Here is a 24,982-nt window from a genome sequence, read left to right as displayed (position 1 = left end):
TCTCCAACCATGTGGCATGGTAAAAAAATCTACAAAAAAGAGCACCCAGGTTGGCTGTGTGAGGCACCACCCGGGATCGAGAAAGAACCTTGGCGACTCTTCTCCTCAAGTCAGGCTTCAGTAGAGGGGCCTGTCGGAGATGCTAGCTGAGCCACTCGTTGTATTTCATCTGGCCTCAAGTTGCAATTTCAGTGGAGGGATCGCTCGGCTTGCAGAAAAGTCCAGTCATTGGTAATTTTAACGACTACTTTGAGGTTTTCCCAGCAATTAGCCGAGCTCCCCTATTGGCCGGGAAGCTGTAAATGGTACCTAAGTAGGTACCTGTGAATGCCTTCAATTTGATTGTTACAGTAAGAGGGAGGGGGGCTGGGGCTGTTTATGGGGGGTGCTGGGTGACCACTCGTGCTGCTGCTGCTAGCAGACCTGTTGCTTGCCTGCTTATCCACCTTCTCATCACCTGGCACCACTACTACGGCATTACCGTGCGAGGTTTGAAAGACCCCTCGTGCTTGATCAATTGCTTCCATTCCAATTACTTGGAGGAAATCATCGTACTCGTCTCCCATGGTTGCTTGAGGACCTCTATCCAGGCAATATCAAGCTTATCTGCAAGAGGTAGGTAATTCAGCAGTCATCCCATCCGGTCCTAGCAAAACAGCAGAAGCTCATAGAAATAAATCATATCTCCTGAATCAACATGAATAAGATGCGGGAACTCTGCGAGTCATCATGAAGACGAACTCTCACACAACACCATGGCAGCATGTTCACACCATCTATAAGATACCAAGAGCTTTACGAGACATGACACTAATAGCATTAAAATTCCCACATCACTGTATAATGACGATCTTCACTATGGTTCAGCTCATATGTTATCACGCAAACGCCATTACCCTAGCACGCCTACCGCCTCGTCTGCAGATCTACGGCTCAGGGGCCCATCCCACCGCAAGAATCATGTTCAACGACTGGCGAAACACACCAAAAAGTACCGTTCGTCATTGCTACGGTCTATCCCTGCCACAGGAAAGTAAAGCTTATCATCTACCCGCTCTTGAGGTCCTGGATATCACGATTTCAAACCCCCTACAGGGTGGACTACGTATATACATAGACATAACGGCGGTGGCGAGATTCTAAGTATGCGCATAGATAAATGTCCTCGAACACAAGATGCTTCATGTTCGAACGGAAGATTGAGCAATGAGTCTATGAGCCAACGACTTCAAACAAAGTGTCATAGTAGGTTGAGGGTAAGGCAGGTTATAAGCTATGTGGTCCTGATCGCTCTGGGATCTCTAACTATCTGCTGAGGGCCTCCGGTCTTGTCAGGGCATAATATGTATAGTATGCGAGCGTAATTAGCAGGGCTCATGTTCATGCTTGTTGGCACAAGCACATAGATGGCGCTGGCCATAGGGGGTAGGTTCCTCTCACGTGTGCATGATCATGCTAGAGTTATAATTATAAATTCATATGGTTATAGGAAGTGGACGGGTTGGATCTCGAGGAATATTGCGATTCCTCAAATGATTGCGCTTGGCTCTGGTACCGGCTACGAAAGGTAGCATCTTCGGTTGATTGTAGGCCAACCTGAACACAGAAACGTGAACGTCAGGAACCGGACGAGAACATCAAGAACGACAAAGAGCGATTCGGCCAGTGCTGCATTTGAAAGCTCAGCGTCCCATGCATGTCCAGCTTACACAAGAGAAACGGGATCAGATATTGAAGGATGGATGCTGAGCGGCAACGGCCATTGGGCGAAGGTACCCTTGAGCGTCTCGTCCAGGTCTCTATCTATACCACAACCCCAGGACTCGTCCGCCGTGCATACGTCCTCGAGCTGATCAGGTTTCCCCCTCGGGGATCCGGTTTCCGCACTTCAGGCACAAGCGCCCGGATCGCGTTGACGGCGGCCTGGTACTAGAGAATTCTGCCCCCACTCCCCACCCAGAAACGTTGTTCGCTGGCCTTGGGGACCTCGAGGGCCCCAAATGTGGGCCGCGGGCGTACCTCGCGAACGTCGGCGAACCCGCCGAAGTTGAAGGCGGGGTTAACCTTCTCATGGGCGCCCACGAGACCTTACGTGAGGCCCAGCGACTCGCTGATGTGGTGGACTAAGGGCCCGAATACCCAGGGCGGCGTGGTGGTAACGAGGTAAAAAACGCTGGCTCGTTTTCGGCCACCCAGCCCCACACATCACTTGCTCCGCCAGTGCCTTCCTTGGACTCGCAACAGGCGAAGACGCCGTCGGAGCTGGCCGCGGGCTCGGCGAACGTAACGGGGTTCCCAGTCCTTCTCGTAGACGTAGCCCGGGCGCTTACATAATTGATTGTTCGTTGATACAGGTGCTAGATACCATCAAACGCTCAGAAAACGCATAGTCAGCCGTTTCAGCATGCAAACCACGCCCGAGATATCACCTCGTGGTCCATGATAAGTTGAGTAGGAGAACAAGCGTTTGCGTCACCTATGATATGAAAATCGGGTAATTCATATGTCGCTATGTCGATACTGCGAACAAGTCCAACCTAATTGAGTACAGTTCAATCCCTGAGTTGTTGTTGTTCGGTGGATAACGTTTCATGACCCTGGATAAAATTGCTTACAGGTGCTATCTCAATAGAAAGCAAATCAACGGATCACTCGATTACCGGACAAACAGCTATAACAGAGACACATACAAACCATATACGAATGCTCTTTGTCGGTGTAGGTACGATACCTACCGAGCCAGATTGAATGGATTCAAATTTGATCGTATATCAGATTTCGGAGCTGCCACGAAGTTGTAACAGCATGTCGGGCACTTGTGTATCGTGGCAACCCCTGAACTCCCTGATATTAAGAAAGGGGTTGTCGCACAAGTGGCATGGCGATGCAGACTTCTCAGAAAGATTTGGACAGAAAGTTCATCTCCTCAACCTCTGACTTTTTTAAAGGTTGGACGCATGCAGCAGTAAGTTTGAGTCTAGCGATCGTGATTATGGGCATAGTGCGTATAATTTAAAATAGCGTATTATGGGATAATTATACGCTAATGCAGCGATATTTCGATAATGGAAATAGTATGCATTGACCTCTCGAGGCCCCCTCTATATTGACGTACGCTCTTCCCACCTCGCATTTCTGACTGCACCATTTGATATTGCCGGCACCGTTATAAATATTATCGAAATGCACTCAGCACTGTCGCAACGAGATAACTTTCACGGCTATCTCGATACCCATTTCGACGGAAATGAAGCTGATGCGACCGGTGGCGATTATGGCCGATGTGGCTCGCGGTCGCCCGCAGTGGCTGGTATGTGGCTTGGCCCCTCGTTTGAAATGGTGGAAAAAATCACCGCATAATTCGATTATGCGAGCTATCGAGCCTTGGCGCGCTAAATCAGCATTATCGAATTATGCCCATAATGATTTTGAGACCGCTATTTGAGTCCCTCAGGTGTTGGGCTGACTCTGAGTTTAATTGCCAAGACAGGAGGAATCCGAGAGGAACAAATAGGTGACCGGTGTCTCAATTCAGCTGACTGGAATTTAAGGCTGCGAAAATGATCGACGGCTAAAAATAAGAAAGGTCATTTCGACTGGCAATGCGGACAGTGGGATTGGCCAGTTTCGCTCGTGACGGATACAGGGTATAATTACGGTAACTGGTGACTTGGGCAAATGGTGGCATGACTTGCCCACTTAGAGGGGTTCTCTCTAACTCGTGTAAGTGGTTACAGTGGGAAAGACTTTGATTTTTATCACGTTATTACCCAGAGCCAGACCTATCCAATTGCTGGTATGTTGGAGTTGACATAATGAAACAAAGAAAAATTGATATAAAAACTCGGGCTTGTGATCGAGCTGGGGTGTGTGTACAAGGTAAAAAAAGTACGAGCCGCAGCTGTAATCTGACCCCAATTTCCCTGTTTTTATGCCGGATCACTCAGGTACCAACAGCCTAAGAATGTGTGCCGCCAAGGTGTAGGTTGCACACTTTAGTGACTTGACTTTTTCCTGGGCCATGCCCACGCTTGAATTCTTCGAATCTTTCCCTTCAACAACACCATTTTGGTGAATTAACAACAACCACGACCAACCAACACCACTTGAAGCGCAGCACTCAAGCGCAAATGCAGGATAAACAACACCCAGAGAACCTTCTCTTTTCATCGTTTCTTTCCCGGAGCCAGATGCACCTTTCACAACAGAAGCGAATCCACGGTTTCCTCTTTGAACCTCGCGCCGACGCTGAACGCCGACGAGGCACTCACCTACCTTGAATCGGGGTAGGCTGAAGTGCTTCTTGCTTCTATAGAGACGATAGAAATATAGACATCATTTCTACCACGTTACTTCCATCATATAGACAGACCAGGCCCCGTCGCGACGCCTTTAGCGCACTTCCCCCTCCAAAATGTCCAAATTGTACCCTTCGGCGGCACCTGCGCTTACCACCGTCCGCGGCTTTGGTCACACCCCATTGCACTCCGGAGACGAGGACTCGGACACCTGCAAGACGCCGCCACTGACTTCGACTTCGCGCCGCACTCGGCCGCAACATATCGGCATTGATGACGTCGTCAGTGCCAATTGTTCTCCCGTCTTGCGCGGCCAGAATTCCCCCGCCGTCAGCGGCATCGCCAAGTTGCGCCTGCAGATAGACCCATTGAGCCTCACCTGCGACTCGCGTTCGAGTACCATGACGCGCCTGAGCAGAACCAACAGCCACCAGAGCGTCCTCTACCGCAGCGACGACGACATCTCCGACAACGGCTCGACGAGCTACGAGGTCCAGCTCGAGCATGATTTCGTGAGCGAGAGCGTGCGCGAGAAGCCCATGCTTGGCGCCATCGAAGGCGGGCTCGTCCAGCGTAAAATGCAGAACGACGACTTTGAACCCCTGCGCTGCCTGGGCAAGGGGTACCTACGGTACGGTGCTGCTCGTGAAGCAACGCTCCACCGGCCGTCTGTACGCCCAGAAGCAGTTCAAGAAGGCGTCTGTCATAGTACACAAGAAGCTGGTCGAGCAGACGAAGACGGAGCGACAGATCCTCGAGTCGGTGAACCGACATCCATTCGTTGTGAAGCTCTTCTACGCCTTCCAGGACCATGAGAAGCTCTATCTCATCCTCGAGTATGGGCAGGGCGGCGAACTCTTCACTCACCTCAACACCGAGAAGATGTTCCCCGAGCCTGTCGCTGCCTTCTACATGGCCGAGATGGCTCTGGCGCTGTCGCACTTGCACGAGACGCTCGGGGTGGTGTACCGTGACTTGAAGCCCGAGAACTGCCTCTTGGATTCCCAAGGCCATCTTCTGCTGACAGACTTCGGACTGTCCAAGGTCGCGCTCGACGAGGACTCTGGATGTAAGTCCATCTTGGGGACGGTGGAATATATGGCCCCGGAAGTTGTGCAGGGACAGAAGTATGGCAAGGCGGTTGACTGGTGGTCGTTTGGTGCGCTGGGTTTCGATCTGATGACGGGCAACCCTCCGTTCCGCGGTGGAAACCATGCCAAGATCCAGCAGAACATCGTCAAGCAGAAGCTGGTCCTACCTTGCTTCCTCAGCCCCGATGCCAAGGATCTGCTCACGCGTTTGCTGCGGAAGGACCCGGCCAAACGATTTGGCAGCAACATGCCCAAGGACCTTGTTGCCCTGAAGAAGCACAGATTCTTCCGCACGATCGACTGGAAGAAGCTTGCGGCCAGAGAGGTCGAGCCCCCCATCCAGCCCATGATTACGGACCCCGAGCTCGCGGAGAAACTTCGCGCCCGAGTTCACCGAGTTGTCTCTCAGCCCCGTAATTACGGCCAAGGATCCCTGGGCCGCGATGGCCACCAAGGACGACAAGGATGACCCGTTCGGCGGGTTCAGCTTTGTTGCACCAAACAGTCTGCTAGAGAGCAATGGGTTCGCAATGATGGCGGAGGCATGACGGGTCAGGATCCCACGCGTGTTTTTTTTTCTAGCGGCAGAGGCTTACATACGAGCTTGTTACCTAGATGGAAGCTCGCGGGCTTAGATGACCATACGAGTAGAGGAGGCGGGATAGATGGGCGCAATACTATAGGGTACGACGCAAGGAGTGCGCATTCGTTTAGAGCACAGCGGCATGGATTGGTCGCAGACAGGAGAGGCAGAGCCGAGTCCTTGGGATAGAGTGAGGTGCTACAGGAGTTTCTTGTTTCATGGGAGGCCTCAGCCTCTTGGCTGCTTGGCAGGAAAATTCGTGTCTTGCTTTTCTTCTTCCTTGGTTTTATTCCTAGGGTATAGTGGTATAGCGATAGACTGGCAGATGTGCATGTTTCCGCTTAATACGACCAACACATCTTGCTTCCTTCATTAAACGGTGCCCCCAGAAACCCCCACTCGTGTGCCAGCTTCTTACAAACGCATAAATATTCGATGGATGAGTCTCAGCTGTTAACAGGGGTAGGGCCTGTAGCTCGTTTGCTCGCTTGTTAGTGCCGAAGAGTCGGGGCAATGTGGTAGGGCAACCCCATCCGCCATATCGAATCCAGCCGTTCTGAATGGTACCACAAGCGCAAAAATAGACGACACCTTCTGGACACCCATTGATTTGATCCCCCAGGGCCACCGTTTATGGTTTCCCGCTAGATCATTCATTATCCATTTATGTTAATTGGCATACCAAATCAAGGCCGAGGCGGCACTTGGATTCCAGGCTTACATCAAGCTCTTCGCTAGATCGACAATCGATGTGGGCACGACATTACCCAATACAGACAATGAGAAAAGCAAGACTGGCTATTGGGGCAGGCTGAATCCCACCACTTTATCTTGCATTTGCTCTGAAACACTCTTATTCTTACCGACTTGACCTCCTTGTCGTCGTCGTGGTCGTCGTCGTCTTTCTCTTGGCTATGGTTGAGTACGCAAGACACTGTCCTGATGTCGCAATCGTCTGGAAGGACCGGACGAATGACGACAGGATGCTGTCAGTCGATCAGGGTGGTATTGGTTTAATTGTTTTGGCATGTTTGGGATTCATTTTCACCCTATTCGGCTGATCCTTCTACTGCAGTATCATCCTTCGACTACAGTATCATCCATCCCCTTATCTACATACACATTTGGGAGGGTGGGTGGCAGTGAGAAAGGGAAAACAGGAACCTGCCCAATCGGGTTCCGTCGCTTGTCCGATTTGGCATCACACCAAAATCTTGACGTGTTGACGGTGTCGCATCACGGCAACGAAGGATGTATTACAAACATTTGACTAACATTGAGAGACAGCCGGCCACGTATTGTCCTGTGTGATGAGGCATGGCGCACTCCGTCCTTGCCCTGCATTGCATGTGCGTCTGTCTACCTACATACGTGTATGCTTGCATATGCCGACGACTCCTTGTGGTCATCAACTTCCCATTTCAATCAGCGAAAGACAGGTCTCGGTAACATTAAAGACTAAAGACAGCATATGGCCAGAGATAACGACGGCGCTCGGGAGAGATCTCGGCTGCATCGTCTGTGCGGGAAAACACTCGGACGTTTGTCCGATGTACACCAAGTATCTATTAATTGATCACCACCATACTGGAAAGATGAGTTGTGATCTGGATATCGTCCGGACCTTACTTGAAACTCCAGGAAGGTGCCAGTTTCCCAGATATCCATGACGATGACGGAATTGCACCAACAAGAATCAATAGAAGTTGGGGGCATAGCTGTTAGAAGCCCAGCTGGAAAGTGCTGAATCGTAGTCGGGCTGTTAGTGCGAGCCACAGCCACAATAACCCAATCCCGTCACATCGAGCTTCGCCTTCAACTTGCGCCTTATCGAGAACCTTCCCCAAGTCGGGCTTCGGCGAGCATCATCAAAGTTAGCACCTTCCATCCCACCTCGAGCAGTCAGTCATGACAGTTACATCTCACTTTTTTCCTTTGGCCATTACTCATAGACAAGCGTCAGCCAACAGAGCAGGTCGCGCAGTCATAGACCTCTCTATCTTGGGAAGCGATGAGTAAACGCCCATGCATGCGCGCACTTAAAGGACATCAACGTGCCGCCTCTCTTGCCGCTGCTACCATATCCTTGGCCGTGCATCTCGTTCCAGCCATACACCCAGAAATGATCCCATACCCAACTTGGCAACAAATTGACTTTCATCCTCGCTCCCTTGGCGCCTTCTCGAACTTGACGGTCCAGGCCTCTGCGGCCGCATCAGCTTGGTGGCTGATTCCATATGGCAACCCAAGGTGAATGTGAATCTGAAGTACACACATGTTTCCTCATGACAAGTGATCGAAGGAAACGCCAGCTGAGTCTAACCTAACGGCTAAGCAGCATCCGGATGCTGGACTCACGACAGAAGTGTATTCCGCTTCCTAGCTCCTTAGCGACTTGCTGCTATGACCATCCATCCTTGGCGTCTATTTCTAAGCGTCCCGTCAATCCACGTTTGGATCATATACTCATCTTGGGGGAAATACAACCTCGCACTAATCTGGGGACATCCGCACCGTGTCACGCACTTTCCCCTGTACCCCGACTATATCGTGCCAATCAAACACGACAAACTTTATTGCGATGCCCTGTTGACCTCCATATACCGCTGCGGCTATATGGGGTCAACGTCAGGGGACGAGCCGAGACAGCTTAGTAGTAACAAGCCACTGCATGGAACTAATTACGTGGCCGGCCCATAACGCGCTTCGCGGGCTTCACGGACGTTGCGAGCTTACATAGCCGATGCTGCTAATAGGCTGCCAGTAGGGACGACGGACTAGGTTTGGGGGAAACAAGGTGTGTGTCGACGTCGGCCAGCAGCAAAGCCGGGATTTTAGTAGATTGCCTTCCAGAATCCGGATGAACTCATATTGACAAGGCCCTTGGCACGTGTCTGCATGTATCTCATGGCTCATTCTCGCCCTGGCTGATGTCCCATGCCTGTCTCAGTTGCCGATCTGTCACTGCTGCTCGCCTACTCGAGTACGAGCAGGTACCTCCTCCAATGCACGTCCGCCGTGGGCTGGACCATTGACATGTTTTGCGCCGAGCAAAAGAAAATCATAGGCTTGGCATCGCTAATGGATGTCATAACTGCGTGCTCCCTTATTAAATGTCCGGTCACATCCCCTTCAACATGACCTTGCTCTCCCTCCCTGTCTAATATCCAAAGTATGAATCTGTGAATATCACTAAGAGCCACCCAACATGTTCTCCCTTCGACGATCCGCGGTTCTATGTAAGTGTCATCGACTTTACACTGCACTTTCATGCCTCCCTGACTCGACTATACCCTCACTGGACCATGACAGATCTTAACTTCTGCTATTCAAGCGTTATGTCCTCCTGATGGCTAACCCTTTTCCACAGCCGCGCTCGCCTCCTATGCCGCTCTCACCCATGCCGCCACGCAACAGACGTGTCCGACGACCGACGTCTGCTTCGCCGTCGGCGTGCCCCAGGCGTCGGCCAGCTCCGACTCGGGCAACATCTACTTCCAGCTCTCGGGCCCGACGACGTACTCGTGGATCGCCCTGGGCACGGGTACGCAAATGGCCGACAGCAACATGTTCGTCATGTACCAGGACGGCAGCGGCAACGTGACCATCTCGCCGCGCCAGGGCACCAACCACCAGATGCCCGTGCTGGACACGAGCGGCACCGCGGCCCGGCTGACGCTGCTCGCGGGCTCGGGCGTCGTCGACGGCGGCAAGACGATGCGCGCCAACATCGCCTGCGCCAACTGCAACGCCTGGGCCAACGGCGGCGCCATGCAGCTGAGCAGCACGTCGGCCCCCTGGATCGCCGCCTGGAAGGCCGGCGACTCCCTCGCTACGACGGACCGGGACGCCTCCATCAGTCGCCACGACGACGTCGGCTCCTGGTCGTTCGACCTGTCGCAGGCGACCGTCTCGAGCGACTCGAACCCCTTTGTCAACGATCAGCAGAACGGTGGCGGCAGCGGCAGCGGCTTCGGCGGCAACGGCGGTAGTGGGGCACCCGGCGGTGGCGGTGTTATTCCTTCGGGGGTAGCTTCAGCGACGCCCGCGCCGAGATCACGAGGCTGCAGAGGGCCCACGGCATCATCATGGCCCTGGTCTTTGTGGTCCTGTACCCGTGGGCTCCATTCTCATGCCGGTGCTGGGTAACTGGATTGGCCACGCTGCGTTCCAGTTCTTCAACTTTGTGTTGATGTGGGTCGGTTTCGGTCTTGGATACGTCCTCTCCCAGAAGAATTTCATTGTAAGTTGTGCTATCATATTCTCGCGATGTTGTGAGTGCGGGGGAATACATCTTCGTATTTACACCACTACGCTCCCGCTATGCATATGTATTATAAGCAGGGACTAATCAATACTTTGCGACCATACAGGGCTTCAAAGAAACTCATACTACCTTTGGCACAGTCATTGTCTGCCTCATGGTGCTGCAGCCCATTGGCGGCTACTTGCACCACCAGTATTTCGTCAAGCACCAGACCCGCGGCCCTGTTTCGCACGTGCACATCTGGTACGGCCGCGCCCTCATGATCCTCGGAGTCATCAACGGCGGCTTGGGCATCGAGCTCGTTCGTAACAACGGAGGCGGCGGCACCGGTCTCATCGTGGCCTACTCGGTCGTTGCGGGCGTTATCGGCTTGTTGTACATCGCGGTCAAGAGCTTCACCAGCTTCCGCAAGCGCCGCGGCGGCGCCGGTCCCGGCGCCAGGAAAGAGATGAGTAACGCTTCTTGATCGGTTGGATCCAGTGTGACGGTTTCTTATTATTATTAAAAGTTTCAAATAACACAAGAACTGAATTGGGTGGATGGGGTCTAGTATAGTAGGGAAGGCGGTGTTGTATGTACATGTATGTTTGTCAGCCAGCGTTGATGTATGCGTGCATTGGGGCAAGTACCTGGATAGTTCATGTTTATATATTTAGCTCGCCATGAATGATTACTACGGTCAAGGCTTGATCAATATTTCCTGCTGCCACTGAGGAATTCGTTGGTTGGGGTTGGATCCGGGTTGCCATGCGGGCTCATGGGTCAACCAGCCGGGATGATAGCGCGATGCGAGCTAAAGTGCTTGCATACCTTGGTGATTGATCTGCTTCGGTATATTTGGACGCCATCGCCCAACCAACCTGCATATTCTTTGCCTACCAAGCAGGCAGCTTGAGAACCTGCCTCTCGAAACCGAGGTTCGATTCCATAAATCATCGACCAGAGCAGTCGTCTCTTCTTGCGTCATTGCTTGGCGGTTTTGGGGTTGGTTTTGTTATCTGAGTTCTCCAAGGGAGAAACCGAATTCCCCGCAACATTGGAGGCATATCTGAGTGATGGGGGAGAAGACCAGTATCGTCGATGGCCGAAACTACACTTGGTTGACAACCATCGGAGGTGCGTATAGGTAGGTATATAATTAACACTTGCCTCGGCCTCCTCCGCTTATTCATGGGGCGGAGGCGGGTTCAAACCGAGGCGTTTCGGCTTCATCGTTTATTCGGAGAGGTTGCCGGTTTCACACATCAGGTCAAACGAAACGAAGGGGGGCATTCACATTTTCCCGAGCCTCGCGGATCCGGGAGGCATTGTATTTTTCTTTTTAAGTAACGCGGTAAACCGTGAAATAAATCCATCTCAATCTTCTTACCATGTTTTTCTCGTGAAACAACAATGTAGCTCTTGTAATGACACAGGAGATCCTTGTAGGGAGCTTACTCCGCAACCATGGACTTGGGGCTGTGATGTAGCATGATTCTGTTTGATCTCATCTGATCTGTTTTCCCTGATCGTGTTGAGCCAATTGCACATGCAATATGATACGAAGGGATTACGGGCTTGGGGCTCGTGTAGGTGTATATAAGTGAGGTCGTCGATGGTCAACGTTTCCCCAGATATGTCTACATACTCTTATCTATCGTTGTATATAATTCAAAACTCGTATCCTAGTATTCCTGATATTTGTATATATCTTCTATTACAGTAATCATTAATCGCTGTTCCTTGGTCGAATCCAATCCGAACCCCGTACCAGTTCCCCCTAAAAGCAACATGCATCTGTCGTCGCTCGTCTCCCTCTTCGCCGTGGCGGTGGTCACGACCATGGCTCAGAGCCAGAACCAAACAACCACTGGGCCGCAGATCTTCCCCCAGGATGTCGAGTCCTGTGATAACGGAGGGTATGTCTTATTCCTTTCATGCTCGTCTATGCCAGACAGGCGCATATAAACCAACGATGATTGTCGCTGACGTTTCTTGTTTCGCAACTGTAGGAGCGACGTTGCGTGCCGCTGCGACGATGGTAAGTGATTTCTTTCCCCTGGTGGCATATTCAAGCGAATCGATAAACGTAGCACATGCTTGTCTAGCTATCTGCTAACGTCGATTGGCTGTATGTAGGAAACTGCTATATGCGTGGCGCCGATGAGAACTGCAACCTTCCCGTCGGCAATATGGTCAAGTGTGACGACTTCTACGACATGTCGGATTAGACCTGGGGTCCAAGGATGCTGTTCCCTAATTTGCTTCTGAGTAACACTTTTTTTTAATTGGCTGGAAGGTGATGGCGGCCTCAAGGGAGAAATAGGGGGGGGGGGTGGAGGGTGGTCAGGGATTGGACACTGTCCGGCACTGGAATTCAGCAACCTCACTCATTCTATGTATATACATGAGGACTGATATTCTGTACATATTACCTGTTGGCGCGATGTATAAATGCAAATCCTTTGTATGATTTCGAAACCCATGCTCTGAAGAACCATCCTAGGACTGCCACTTTTTCATAAGTCCAATGGGGGATCCCTATTGTCCGTTCTTTGTAATCCTCTCCATTCCTGGAATTGATATTTCAGAGCAAGCCACGTCTTTCTTTCAAGGGATAAGCTACAATCTCAGCTCCGTGGAAAACCCTGGCTTTTGCGGTTTGAGGACGTCCATCACCTTCTTTCTCGAGTACATCCAGCTCTGGGACATAACAGGCAAGCCGGTATAACCGACAGCCAACCTCACTCATAGTAATATTCCAAGTCTATCATCAACCCCTGAAATATCCGGCCTACTCGCCCTTCCCCTACTTGCCCTCCTCCGCATCCGCAAACAACTTCCCCAACGCCTCCAGACTAACATTCCCCCACTAAACACGACCCCCACATCCCACCCCTCCGCCCCCGCCTCCCGCTCGACCAACCCCCGAAAGTCCTCGTTGTACAGCGCCACCGCGAGCGGCACCGCCGCGCTCGGCTCGACGACCATCTTGAACCGCTCGAGCACGAGCCGCAGCGCGTCGCAGATCTCGCGCTCGCTGACGCTGTAGAACCCGCTCACCAGCCGCCGCTCGTAGATGATACGCCACGGCACTTGGCCGAGCGGCGTCCGCAGCCCGTCGGCCACCGTCAGCGACGACACGCGCTCGACCCGCTGCCCGGACTCGTAGCCCCGCTTCGCGTCGTTGGCGCCTTGGTACGACGGCTCGCACCCGAAGACGCGGATGCCCGTGCCCTCGCACGAGAGGGCGACGCCCGAGAGCATGCCGCCGCCGCCGCAGGGGGCCAGGATGGCGTCGAGGCCGACCTTACCCTTCTTGCCTCCCTTACTACTTCCGGCTGCTGCTGCACCATCGTCTGTCTTCATCGTAGTCACAGGAGCAGCAAAGCTGCACCGACCACCCTCCTGATCCTGCCCCTGACTCTGACCCTGCTGCTCCTGCTCCGCGGCCGCCATCATCCGCGCCGCGTCCTCCTGCATCTCCAGCCCCAACGTCCCCTGCCCCAGCACGATGTCCGGGTGGTCGTACGGCGGCACGAGCCGGGCGCCCGTCTCGGCGATGACCTTGGCGGCCGCGGCCTCGCGCTCGACGGATGTGGAGCCGCTGAAGATGACCGTGGCGCCGTACCCCTTGGTGGCCGCGACCTTGGACGGCGTCGAGATCTCCGGCATGACGATGTAGGCCGGGACGTCGTGGGTGCGGGCCGCGAGCGCCAGCGCCTGGGCGTGGTTGCCTGTGTGTGTGGAAAAGAAAAGGGATTCAGCACTTCCGTTCTCGTTGAAAACACCATCACTTAGGTCACACCCCTTTTCTTTCTTCTCCTTGGAAATCAGAAAAGCCATCCCATCCTTAGCCAGCTAGCTACCCACCGCAGGATTCACACACAAATATCACTCACTCGCTTCACTCACCACTAGAATGCGTAACCACCCCCCTCCCCCTCTCAAACCCCTCCTCCCCCAGCAACCTGCCCAGCGCATGAAACGCCCCGCGCGCCTTGAACGCGCCCACGCGCTGCAGATTCTCGCACTTGAACCAGAGCCGCAACTTTGGATTCGCGGGGTTCTCGACCCGCTCCCACCCGCCGCCGGCCTTCTGCAACTCCTCGCGTGTCCGCGGCGTCGAGGCCAGCTGCGTCAGCGTCCGGTTAGTGAGCGTCGGCGTGTGGTGCACGTACGGCGCGATGAGCTCGCGCGCCGCCTGGACCGAGTCCCGGGTGAGGGGCGGCGAGGTCGCGGGGTCGGCCATTTTTCTATGTCTCTTTCTGTTTTTCTAATGTATCCCTTTCTTTTATTTCTTTTCTCGCCCTTGAAATCGAAACTTTCAAACCAGGCGCTCTTTTGAGCAGAGAGTATGTTTATTGGCGGAGGGTGTTAGAGGCTAGTATGTGGACAGGTACAGTCAGGATACCGAGGAACTGACCGTATTGACGAGGTATTAACGAATACGGCCACCTAGGTGAAGTTGTTAAGCCGACTCTACCCTGGTCTTGATGAAATATAGATTTAGTATACCCCCTCCTCAACAGTTGTTCAATCGTGGCGAGCTGACAGTCATATAATAAGGACTGCATTGCTTCACCATGTACGTTGACCATGTTGGTAATTGATTGCGGTCATCACAGGAACGGGGGTGGTAAGAGTGCTTATCGCCCGATAACGGAGAGATAATCGCACGAATCGTACAATTCACTGAGTCGCAATGGCAATTGAGTAAAGAAAAAAAGATCGCTATTTTTTGTGAAAACACTCCCACGCCGTAATGCCGGCGATATCTTTTTTGGATCCATAACCCGAAGATCCTCTAGAAGCTCCTTTTGGGAATCCTAAATACAAGTACAAAAGCTTTCTTCCCCCGGGATATTATCTCAGCCCATTTTTTAAGTACCGCCGTGTCTCCATTTGTGAATGCCAAGTCCCATTTATTTCTGGTTCTCGGGGCGCAGAGATCTGTAGATTTATAAGTTAGCATGTTGTGCTTGGAAGTAGATGTTAGACGAGGTGGGGAATGTAAAGTCTTACCGGACAGCCTTGCCAGCCTTCCAGATCTCCATGTTGCGGATCTCCTCCATCTCGGCCTCGAACTTCTGGCGGTAGTCCTTCTGGCTGTTGTACTCGAGGGATCGCTTGGTCTCGGTTCCGTCGTGGACAGCGTCGTACAGCTGGTTGAAGACGGGCTTCAGGGCAGACTTGAAGCGGGGAGTCCAGTCAATGGCACCACGGCGGGCGGTGGTGGAGCAGGCCTCGTACATCCAGTCCATGCCGTTGGCACCGATGAGAGGATACAAGCTCTGGGTAGCCTCCTCGACGGTCTCGTTGAAGGCCTCGCTGGGGCTGTGGCCACGCTCACGGAGAACCTCGTACTGGGCGAGGAACATACCGTGGATGCCACCCATCAGGCAACCACGCTCACCGTACAGGTCAGAGTAGACCTCCTTCTCGAAGGTGGTCTTGTAGAGGTAGCCGGAGCCGACAGCGACACCCATGGCAATGGCCTTCTCCTCAGCCTTGCCAGTGACGTCCTGGAAGACGGCGAAGGAGGAGTTGATACCACGGCCCTCACGGAAGAGGGATCGGACGGTGCGGCCGGAGCCCTTGGGGGCGACGAGGATGACATCGACGTCCTTGGGGACATCGACGTTGGTGACGTTCTTGAAGACGGGGGAAAAGCCGTGGGAGAAGTAGAGGGTCTTGCCCTTGGTAATCTGGGGCTTGATGGCGGGCCAGGTCTCGCTCTGGGCGGCGTCACTGAGGAGGTTCATGATGATGGAGCCCTTGGTGATGGCCTCGTCGACCTCGAACAGGTTCTTGCCGGGAACCCAACCGTCTTGTACAGCATCCTTCCACGACTGTCCGTTCTTTCGGACACCGACGATAACGTTCAGACCGTTGTCGCGAAGGTTGAGACCCTGGCCGTGACCCTGCGAACCGTAGCCGATGAGGGCAAGGGTGTCGTCCTTGAAGTACTCCTGCGACGAAGGTCAGCCATTGGTCATGTCAAATAGCTCTACAAGCTCTAGAAAGCCGTTGAGAAGGCAATTGGATTGGGTAAGCTTACCAAGAGCTTCTCCTTGGGCCAGTCGGCACGCTCTGCATGTGACGTTTTCGTTAGCTCACCAAAACTGAGGCAAATTTGCTGATCTCTCGCCCACACTGCGGGGGAGCTTACCGTAGACTTCCTCCTTGGTGCCAGCAAAGTCGATGGTCTTGACACCACGAGTCTGCTGGGCAGGGCCGGCCAGAGCAGGGCGAGCCTTGACGAACGAAGCTCTGACGGCACCAGCGGCAGCCACGAAAGTGCGGCGCTGGATGGCGGGCGCGGCCAATTGGCGAGCCACAGGCGAGCGCAAGGCCTTGGTAAAGCTTCTGGAGGCCATTGTGAAGGGGTTAGAGAAGAACTGAGAGGAGAGATTCGTTTCTTGCTTCTCGAGAAGAATAAGGAATTGGAAGGTAAAAAGAGAAGACAAGTTCCAGGTTCCCACGAGATTTAATTATTTGGGAGGTTCGAGGAGTCAATCAGTCGAGCTGCAGCGCTTTCGCAACTTACAATTTTTTTGGAGACGCGGGCTAGCAGGGCACTTGACAGCGATTTCGGCGACAGCTGGGTGCAATAAGTGGGGGTTGGTGGCCTTCCCTCAGTTCCCTGGGGTACAGCAAGGGCCAATAGGGGCAATTCCAATTGGCCGGGGGTGGCTCTGCGCAGGCTGGAATTGCTGGGATGCACTGGCAATAGCGACAAAGTCACCGCTATTGTCTCCATCCAGAACCCAGTCGGCTACTCTATCACACTTCACATCTGCTTGTTGGACCCCTGTCCACAAGTATTGCAACATGCTTGCTTCTTGGGAACGGTTATCGGAGGGCCCAGGCATCTCCCGTCTATCTGGCTGCTGCATTCAATAGGTAGTGGGAGGAGAGTGACTCTTTCTCGGAGGCCTGGATTCGGAGCTGGCATTCCAAGATCCATTTATTCATCCACCCGCGTGCGCCGAATCGGCTGAAGGAGATATAGGATGACGACGTTCCCAGTAGCCAGGTAACATCTCGTCCTTGATAGAAAAGTATCCAGATTAACTACATTCACATTGCTGCTGCATCGGCGGAAGTCAAGTGTCGCTTAGTGTTTATATTCTGCCATCCTGTGTCTATAGTGCTGCCCTGATGCTATGCTTGGAAACAGCCCGGATCAAGTAACTCGGGAAAAGCAGCAAATCTTGTAGGAGCCTCCCACGACTCCAAACCCCCAAGCTTCCCAAAATAATGAAAGTGCAAATGCCGCTAAACAGGGAACGCCTCGTACGGGAATGTATGCCCCGACAGAGGTCTGGGATCAACACAGCCTCCATCCGCAGCATAATATGTCCCATGGTCTACCAGACAGAGTAGATTGCGTCGCTGGCTCCGTCGGAGAGGGGGTATTCGGGTCCGGCGGAAGGAGAGGAGTCTGTTCCGTCGGAGGAGTGCCCGGTTCGCTCTACTTAAGGAGCACCCTGTCGTATTGTACTCCGCGTATAGAGCCCCCAGCCATGGAGTTCTTAACGTTTCGTCGGAAGTTGTCGCGGCTCTGGCGCAGGTCGTCGGCGGCTTCCTTGTTCAGCGGGTCCGATGCGTTAGGTTCCAAGAAGAGGAACTGCAGGCCGACAATAACAGCATTGAGATTCAGGACAGGCTTCCAGTCTTCCCGGAGAATATTCAGGCAGACCTTGCCCTCCAGGTCAATGTTAGGGTGGTAAATCTTCTGCTGGCAGCGTACCTTGGGCGGCTCGTGCGGGTAGCTTGGGCTCATGTTGAAAGAGAAGGTAAATTTGCCGCCGGTATACTGGCCCTCGTCGGGCGTGATGGTCAGGATAAACTCGAGAATGTTGTCGGGATCCGGAAATTCCGTGGTCATAGTCGACCCTAGTGAGAGCTCGTTCAGATCTGGAGAGAGTGCGATGTTAGTTCCTGTCGCAAGTCCGAGTGCAGTCGATTGTTGGGTTTGCTCCGTCGCATCATACCTTTTTGGACTCGCAGTTGCGCGGCTGTGACCTTCTTCTTCTTGCCCCCGGCAGCAGCTTCATCGTTGTCCTTCTTTTGCTGCTCCTTTTTCTGTAGTTGGTGTCAGTTTCTGCAAGTACTTTTCCGACGAGTATGTCCAAGGGAGAAGCGTACCATGGACCATATTTTCAACATGATGGCGGTTGTAACGGTGACTACGTTTGGGGGCCGCGAACTCTCGGTAATGTCGTCAGGAAGAAAAGGAAGGAGGGAGATCCAGATCTGGGATCCAAATCTCTGAGCACAAAAGTCGCCGAAAATAACCGAAGCCTTCGTCCGAGCCGGGTGGTCGTGGGATAAAAGACACGGAGTGTAGGCAAGCTTCTATGATCGCGTGCGGCAGTACGTAAGGTAGTGATGATGGGTTGGGTGGAGGGGAATCCGACCGATAAAGTTGACCTAGAAAATGACTAGGCAGAGCCTTGCCATCCAGGCGGTACCACAAATGGAGGGGCGCTCAGCCTTAGGTAATAACAAATCAAATAGCCATTCACCTTAGCAACGTCAATGCTTCAATCTCGGTTGGTTCCTGCCTGGACAGCCTCGTCGAGCTTACTTAACCTAAACTAGCTGTTGGAACCTGAAGCCACCAAACTGTAGGGCGCCGTGCCTATCACAAAGGAAAAAGAAACCCCTAACAGATACTTCCAAATTAAATCTGAGTCCCAAATGGTAAGACAACTTAGCCATCTGCTAGGTCGTACGTTTATGTGGCCCGATTCTCGATAATAGCAGTATTGAATGGAATAGCGGGCAATGTGATAGTTATTTATATATATTGCTCCAACGTAGGTAGGTAATTATTCACAAATCCAGTGCTAGCAAGTAAAAGTAGAAACCATCAAGTCATCTCTCAAGTAACATGAATTATACAACGCCTAGAGCTATGTTGGGTTTTATCTCATTATACCAGTATCTAGAAAAGAGAACATCAAAACGCCATGATTAACAATAATCGTTTCGACCAGCCAGTCCGGGCCCTTTTTATATAACTTGTTGTTATCGTCGTTGGGGATGCCCCCTTCCAAACGTCTTCTTTTCCCTCCGTCCTTTGCGGAGAATCATTGCTGACGCCGGGCCCAAATACAAGAAATCCTGTATACAAAGTTGATGCGGGCAGACCTTGCTGGGTCCGCCGTGCACTTCTTGGCACCCAGTCTCGTTTACCGCCTGGAGAAGCAGCACATGAGACCGGTCTTACCCAAGAACCAGACACAGCCAATGAAACGCACAACGGCCAAAATGGCGGTGGAGATAAGCAGGAACTGGAAGAATGCTGCTGTTCGCTTGGTTGTAGTACCCTATAGAATGTTAACATCAGATTCACCAGGTCCCAGGATACATTGTTACTTACTCCGATACCGAAGGTGTTGAAGCTGTTGCTCGTCAGGACCACAATAAGGAACGCGTTGGAGAATAGCCATGCCAGAACCAGGGAGGTTCTGAAAGCCTTGTAGGAATCATCGATGTCACTGCCCTCCTCCTCTTCGACCTCAACGAAAGGCGCCAGGGCACGCTTGACAGTAGCCTCGAACTGGCTGTCAATATCCTCTTGGGGTCTATCGACTTCTTCAATGGCAGCTTCGTCCTTGTCCGTTTTAACCACTTGAGCTGACGGAAGCGAATCCGCTTTGTCGGAACCCTTGGTACCCCAAGAAACATCGTGCCAGTTGTTGAACGCGTACACCATAAGAATGTTGATGTAGGTAGACATGAGCACCATGTAAGCAGGGAACGAGTGGAACATGTGCCAAGGATCGAGGTACATGAACGAGGCCACAAAGTACAGACCAAAGGTGGCGAACAAGGCGAGCAGGATAATGGCCACCTGGGACTGACCAGTCAAGAGCTGTTTCAAATCATCCTCGAAGTTGACCTGCGAGTTGCTGAAGGCGTTGACAACAAGGTAACCGGACAAGATGAGAATGTAAAGCTGGATGAAACCGAAGAGGGCGAAGGACGAGATGTACTGCCACTTAGAACCCTTAGGACGGTTACCCAGCGCCAGCACGAATTGCATGATGACGAACGCCAGGTACAGGTACTGCAGGATCATGTTGATAATAGGGGTAGCGCGGTCACCGAATGGCCAACCATGATGCAGTTGACTGGAAGGACCTCCTGCAGTAGGAGTACCGACGAGATCCATAATGACAGTGGTGGTCAGGTAGTAAGAAGCCAAACTGAACCAGGTGAAGGCGACTTGAGCAATGTTGTAGAGAAGTTGGACGTGGAAGAAGAACATGCGGACGATGTTGTGACCAGACTTGTACATTCGACCGAAATGCATCAGCGAGTACAAACTGGCAGCGAACGAACCGTTGAGCCATCGTCGACGCTGACTGATGAATTCAGGGGCTCCTTCGGGCACATCAGTCTCACCCTTGGCAGCCTTGATGTACGTCAAATGCCACTTGGAACCAGCCTTGGCGACCAGCTCGAAACAGAGGATACGATCCTCAGCCAAGAACATGTTCTTCTTGAAAATGTTCATGCCATCAATACCCTTCTTGCCAAGAATCTTGGAGAGGGTGTGGTCACCGTGGAAGTACTGCTCCAGCGGTCGGCCCATGATGGCACGGAATCGGTAGGCCGAGAAAGCACCGGGCAACACACTAACGTATCCGAAGGAGCTTTCCAGGGGCTTGTCCAGAATGTTGGAGATCTTGTACTCGAAGTTTTGGACGGCCACGAGCGGGTTCATCAGCTTCTTGCCGCCCTTACCCAGCATAGCGTGAATCTCACCGCAAGCACCACCAAGATCCTTGTCGTTGTAGAAACCCTCCCAAAGCGCAAGCAGCGACTTGTTGCCGGGCTTGGTACCCGCATCGAGCAGAATGCAGACTTCGGGGTTCAGGATTCGGCCGAAGGCATTGAACAGCCAACGATGAGAGTTGATCTTCTTGGTGTTCTTCTGCTTCAAGCAGAAAATCATCTGGACCGGCGGCAGTGTCTGCGGGCTTTCGTCCACAGGTCGGATAAGCTGCTGGTTAGGCGTGACCGACAGCTGGGTGGTATACTCGAAGACGTGAGCGACGGTCTCCTTGCCGTTGACGTCCTTCTTGACCACACCATCTTGGTAGGCACCAATAGTAGCCAAAACATCGAGGGTGTCCTTGTCGGCCTTGTCGATACCGTCGAAAACTATACACACGACAATCTTCTGCCAAGCCGGACCGCCCTTGTTCCAGAAAGTCGACTTCTTCAGGTTCACAATGTCGCGAATGTTCTGCATGACACCGTGCATCGTTCGCGCGAACAGCACCTTGTCTTCATTGTAGTAGGTCACGGCAATCAGCAACTCGGTGTGTCTGTTATACATGCGCGGGCGCAAATCGTAACCGTTCTTCAGAGTGAAATCGTTGGGATCGCAGGTAGCGGCGGTGTATCGCATGTTGACGAATTCTCCGGTACCACCCTCGACGTCCCGGTATTTGGGCTGAACGGCATTGCGAATGGCACTGGGTACGGGGTAGTCGATACTCAGGACGGAACCTTGGACAAGCTTGACCCTTCTGGTCTTGGATCGGCCAAGGCCACCGCCTCCGCCGCCGCCGCCATTGCCACCAGGTTGCTGGCGGCGTACCCAAGCATCATCGCCGTTCACGGTGGATGCAGGCCTGCCGTAGCCGTAGCCCGTGTCTTCGAGCTGTTGCCCGCCGGGGAAGGCACCCTGTCCAGCGTACTCGGTATTGTAGACCGGCGGTTGCGGCGTGGTTGTGGCTCCAGGGGCGTAGGACTCGGTGAGACTGTAGGCTGAGACCGGGCGGACTGGGGGAGTGCCAGCACCTAGCCGGTCTTGGTCGTATTGATAGGGGGCATTGCTCCCAAGCAGATGCCGCTGGGTCTCATCATCATCTACTTCCTGGGGAGGGATGTGATACTGTATCGGAGAATAGCTTCCCGTTAGTTTCGTGCTTCACGAATCCACGTCCAACCGTTGTTTTTGAACTTACCGAGCTGTTGGCAGGGATGTCCTGCAGGTTGTGGCCCTCAAAATCGTTTGGATGGCCATTGTACGCCATGATGTCGATGGGAGAGCTGGCTCAGTGGCCTGGCTTTTGATGATTGTATAACGGCAAAAGGAACGAGCGACAGGTTCTGGGATGTCGAAAATAGGGCGTCACCGGAGCTTCAGAGCTTGGTCAACCCGGTGCTCAGTCAACTTTCGGGTTGCACGAAATGGCGAAGGAGAGTTGAGAAGTAGAGAGCAGGTTGTTGCCTCTTGCGGGAAATCTACAACAAAGAGGCTTTTTGCAGGCCTGGCAGCGATTGTGACCTGTTTGCAGCAGCAAAGGCTACTACAAATCAAGGCAAGCAAGGGCTAGTCAAAGAAGACAAGCCAGACAACAGACGCTAGATGGGACGAAGGGACCCAAATGCAAATGCAACAACAGTGCACAAGGGGAGAATGGATGGTGATGGACGGGAGGATGAAGCTTGACAAAAGTAAGGTTTGATGATGGGAATTACGATTTGTCCACCCGTGTGTCTCGTTCGGGTTCAGGAGAAGTGAAGAGACAGGCGGCTTCGTATTTTTTTCAGGGTTGGTCTGGGTTGGCCAGCACTTTTTGGGACTAACTGGGGTGCCCTCCTACAGAATGGAAACGGAGACCTCAGCTATGCTATTGGGTGAACAGGGCGCCTTGGTTTTTTGGAGCAGGGGGGATTGAGGTGGAAAAACAACCAGACAAGCTGCCCACCGCCAAGTCTGGTCTGCAAGTTGAGTTACGAGAAAATAACTGAATCCCTCTCTTAATGCATAGGTCTCGCCAGCCTCTGCTTCGCCCTGAAATCTTTCACAACAGTAATGAAATCCCCAATATTGTCTTGTCTTCCTTCCTTCAGAGTCGGGGGCGCCTAGGTTAGTCGGTACAGCACTACAACACGCAGCAGCATTGGAACACAACAACATGCGTTGGGCTACGCGGCGCATCGCATGGATAGGAGAAGGGGGAACTAAAACTTGCATACACGCATACACGCTGCGGTGCGGCGGAGCCACAGTATAATTGGCATCCGGTCGGCACTGTTGCCGAGCCTCTGGATGTACTCCCTTTTACTGTCAAACACGCCGCCTCTGCCAGAGCTGTACCTGAGATCTCGCAATTGCCGTGGAAACCCCACACTGTGACCATGCACGTTGCCAGTTCCAGAACCCGTTCCCTGATAATTCCAATCACTTGGCCCCGAGGTTACCTCCAAGCCGTGATGGATTTAGAGTATCCCCTACGTCAGAGCTGCCATTTGATCCCAAACCCGATCCCTCCCCATGGGCGCATGACCAGCCAGCATCACGGGCAGCAGAGTGCCAAACCGGCTTTTGTGGTGCTTTCTGCTGGAGGGGACATTGTGCAGCTGGTTGTTGGGAACATGTGCTCGAGACAACATCTGAGTAGACACAAAATTCCAGGATCCAGGATGCGAATCCCTCCCGGGCGCGAGAAAGTAGTGGCTACGTACACAGACACGGCTGTACCCAACCCGACCCATCCAAACCCACCTGAAGTGAGATACAGCCACAATGTGCACGAAGGCAACAAAGCAAAAAGCAAGCAAGCAAGCAAGCAAGCCCAGCAATAATAACAGCAGCCGCCTAGCCGCATGATTCGTCCCAGCCATGACTCTAGCCCAGCAACACTATTCCCCCTTTCACTAAAGGCAACCCGAATCGCCTGGCTATTCGCTGCCAGGCTCGCAGGCTGGGCCCCCTCCTCGAATGCTCACTCTGAGTCTTTGACCCGTCGAGCCTTATTAAACCCGGAGCAGGCTAGCCTGAAACTTTAGATCTCACCCTAGACCGTTTTCTCTAGAGTATTTGGTGATCGACCAACTTTTCTCCCACACCCCCCCCTCTCCCATGAGACACATCAATCTGCACTTCAATCTTATTCGATCGATTCCATGTTGTCGTCGTCCTACGGTGAAACATGACGCTTGGAGGAGTTCTTCACACACGTGTGTATTCCTCCGCAAGGCGCTTTTGCGGTGGGGGACAGATAGACCACATTCCAGTGTGCAACGTGAATTTGCTGCGTGTGCGCTGGCTGTTCTTCTAGAAGTCAGGGGCTACTACGTTAACAAAAATAGCAGCTCGCATGGGAAAAGCCGGTCCTCTGTGGGGCTTGAGTTGAGGCGGTGCCCGCGTCGTGCTAACTCACCAACCACCAACCCATGATGCCTGAGTTATGCATTCTGCCGCCACCCCAAGATTTCATTCGTATTAGCAGATTTGTCCCATGTCGGACGGCGCTGAAAGGGAGTGGCCGATGCTAGCAGTCTGATCCATTGCCTCACGTTCAAGTCCCTTAGTAAGCTCCTGCTTCATGCCAATGCAATTATAATTCAAGGAAACTATTACTGTTCGGAGGGTCCTCTATATGATGGGAACATTTCAATTGTTCACGGCCCGCGGGTTCGCACAATTAGGCAGACACTTGACAGCACAAACATACCGTCAATGTCGGCCCGAGATGCAAATACGGGGCTCAGCCATCTTTCTCCTCTCTCCCCTCCTTTCCACGGCGAAGACAGCAGTCACGATAGACCACTCCTAGCTATTCCGCTGTCAGCTGTCAAAAGCTTATTACATTGCTAGCTACTCAGCTATCTCACCGTCAGCTACCAAGTCGTCAGCAATCGCGTCGTCATCTGCTGTCTCACTCGGAGTCAGCGGAAATCGGATTGGTCTCCGAAAACTAAAGTCACGTGAACGTACGTCGTT

General features: G+C 52.9%; 8 protein-coding genes across 8 annotated transcripts; 4 read left to right on the top strand and 4 right to left on the bottom strand.

Moving 5' to 3' along the window:
- Positions 1-1,738: 1,738 nt before the first annotated feature.
- Positions 1,739-2,127, top strand: PG994_006736 (uncharacterized protein; the record flags this gene model as incomplete). The annotated part of the gene is made up of 2 exons (XM_066858145.1): positions 1,739-1,795; positions 1,858-2,127. The coding sequence occupies 2 exons, from the start codon at positions 1,739-1,741 to the stop codon at positions 2,125-2,127; spliced, it is 327 nt and encodes a 108-aa protein (XP_066717414.1).
- A 2,287-nt stretch (positions 2,128-4,414) lies between these two features.
- On the top strand, positions 4,415-5,937 carry PG994_006735 (uncharacterized protein; the record flags this gene model as incomplete). Its single annotated transcript, XM_066858144.1, has 2 exons — positions 4,415-4,822; positions 5,818-5,937. The coding sequence occupies 2 exons, from the start codon at positions 4,415-4,417 to the stop codon at positions 5,935-5,937; spliced, it is 528 nt and encodes a 175-aa protein (XP_066717413.1).
- Positions 5,938-9,180: 3,243 nt separating this feature from the next.
- Positions 9,181-10,705, top strand: PG994_006734 (uncharacterized protein; the record flags this gene model as incomplete). The annotated part of the gene is made up of 4 exons (XM_066858143.1): positions 9,181-9,211; positions 9,343-9,984; positions 10,043-10,215; positions 10,346-10,705. 4 exons carry the CDS (start codon positions 9,181-9,183, stop codon positions 10,703-10,705), a joined length of 1,206 nt encoding a protein of 401 aa, XP_066717412.1.
- Positions 10,706-12,009: 1,304 nt separating this feature from the next.
- Positions 12,010-12,449, top strand: PG994_006733 (uncharacterized protein; the record flags this gene model as incomplete). The annotated part of the gene is made up of 3 exons (XM_066858142.1): positions 12,010-12,137; positions 12,231-12,259; positions 12,358-12,449. 3 exons carry the CDS (start codon positions 12,010-12,012, stop codon positions 12,447-12,449), a joined length of 249 nt encoding a protein of 82 aa, XP_066717411.1.
- Positions 12,450-12,966: 517 nt separating this feature from the next.
- Positions 12,967-14,470, bottom strand: PG994_006732 (pyridoxal-phosphate dependent enzyme; the record flags this gene model as incomplete). The annotated part of the gene is made up of 2 exons (XM_066858141.1): positions 12,967-13,955; positions 14,134-14,470. 2 exons carry the CDS (start codon positions 14,468-14,470, stop codon positions 12,967-12,969), a joined length of 1,326 nt encoding a protein of 441 aa, XP_066717410.1.
- A 673-nt stretch (positions 14,471-15,143) lies between these two features.
- Positions 15,144-16,598, bottom strand: PG994_006731 (uncharacterized protein; the record flags this gene model as incomplete). Its single annotated transcript, XM_066858140.1, has 4 exons — positions 15,144-15,171; positions 15,244-16,190; positions 16,280-16,311; positions 16,391-16,598. 4 exons carry the CDS (start codon positions 16,596-16,598, stop codon positions 15,144-15,146), a joined length of 1,215 nt encoding a protein of 404 aa, XP_066717409.1.
- Positions 16,599-17,695: 1,097 nt separating this feature from the next.
- Positions 17,696-18,393, bottom strand: PG994_006730 (uncharacterized protein; the record flags this gene model as incomplete). Its single annotated transcript, XM_066858139.1, has 3 exons — positions 17,696-18,141; positions 18,219-18,309; positions 18,373-18,393. 3 exons carry the CDS (start codon positions 18,391-18,393, stop codon positions 17,696-17,698), a joined length of 558 nt encoding a protein of 185 aa, XP_066717408.1.
- Positions 18,394-19,421: 1,028 nt separating this feature from the next.
- On the bottom strand, positions 19,422-22,283 carry PG994_006729 (chitin synthase 3a; the record flags this gene model as incomplete). The annotated part of the gene is made up of 3 exons (XM_066858138.1): positions 19,422-19,559; positions 19,613-22,141; positions 22,215-22,283. The coding sequence occupies 3 exons, from the start codon at positions 22,281-22,283 to the stop codon at positions 19,422-19,424; spliced, it is 2,736 nt and encodes a 911-aa protein (XP_066717407.1).
- Between the last annotated feature and the right edge of the window lie 2,699 nt (positions 22,284-24,982).

Source organism: Apiospora phragmitis, assembly GCF_038363925.1.
Source record: "Apiospora phragmitis strain CBS 135458 chromosome Unknown utg000006l:1.0-5683423.0:1.0-5690449.0, whole genome shotgun sequence".
Lineage (NCBI taxonomy): Eukaryota > Fungi > Ascomycota > Sordariomycetes > Amphisphaeriales > Apiosporaceae > Apiospora > Apiospora phragmitis.
This window is presented reverse-complemented; position numbering and strand designations above follow the sequence as displayed.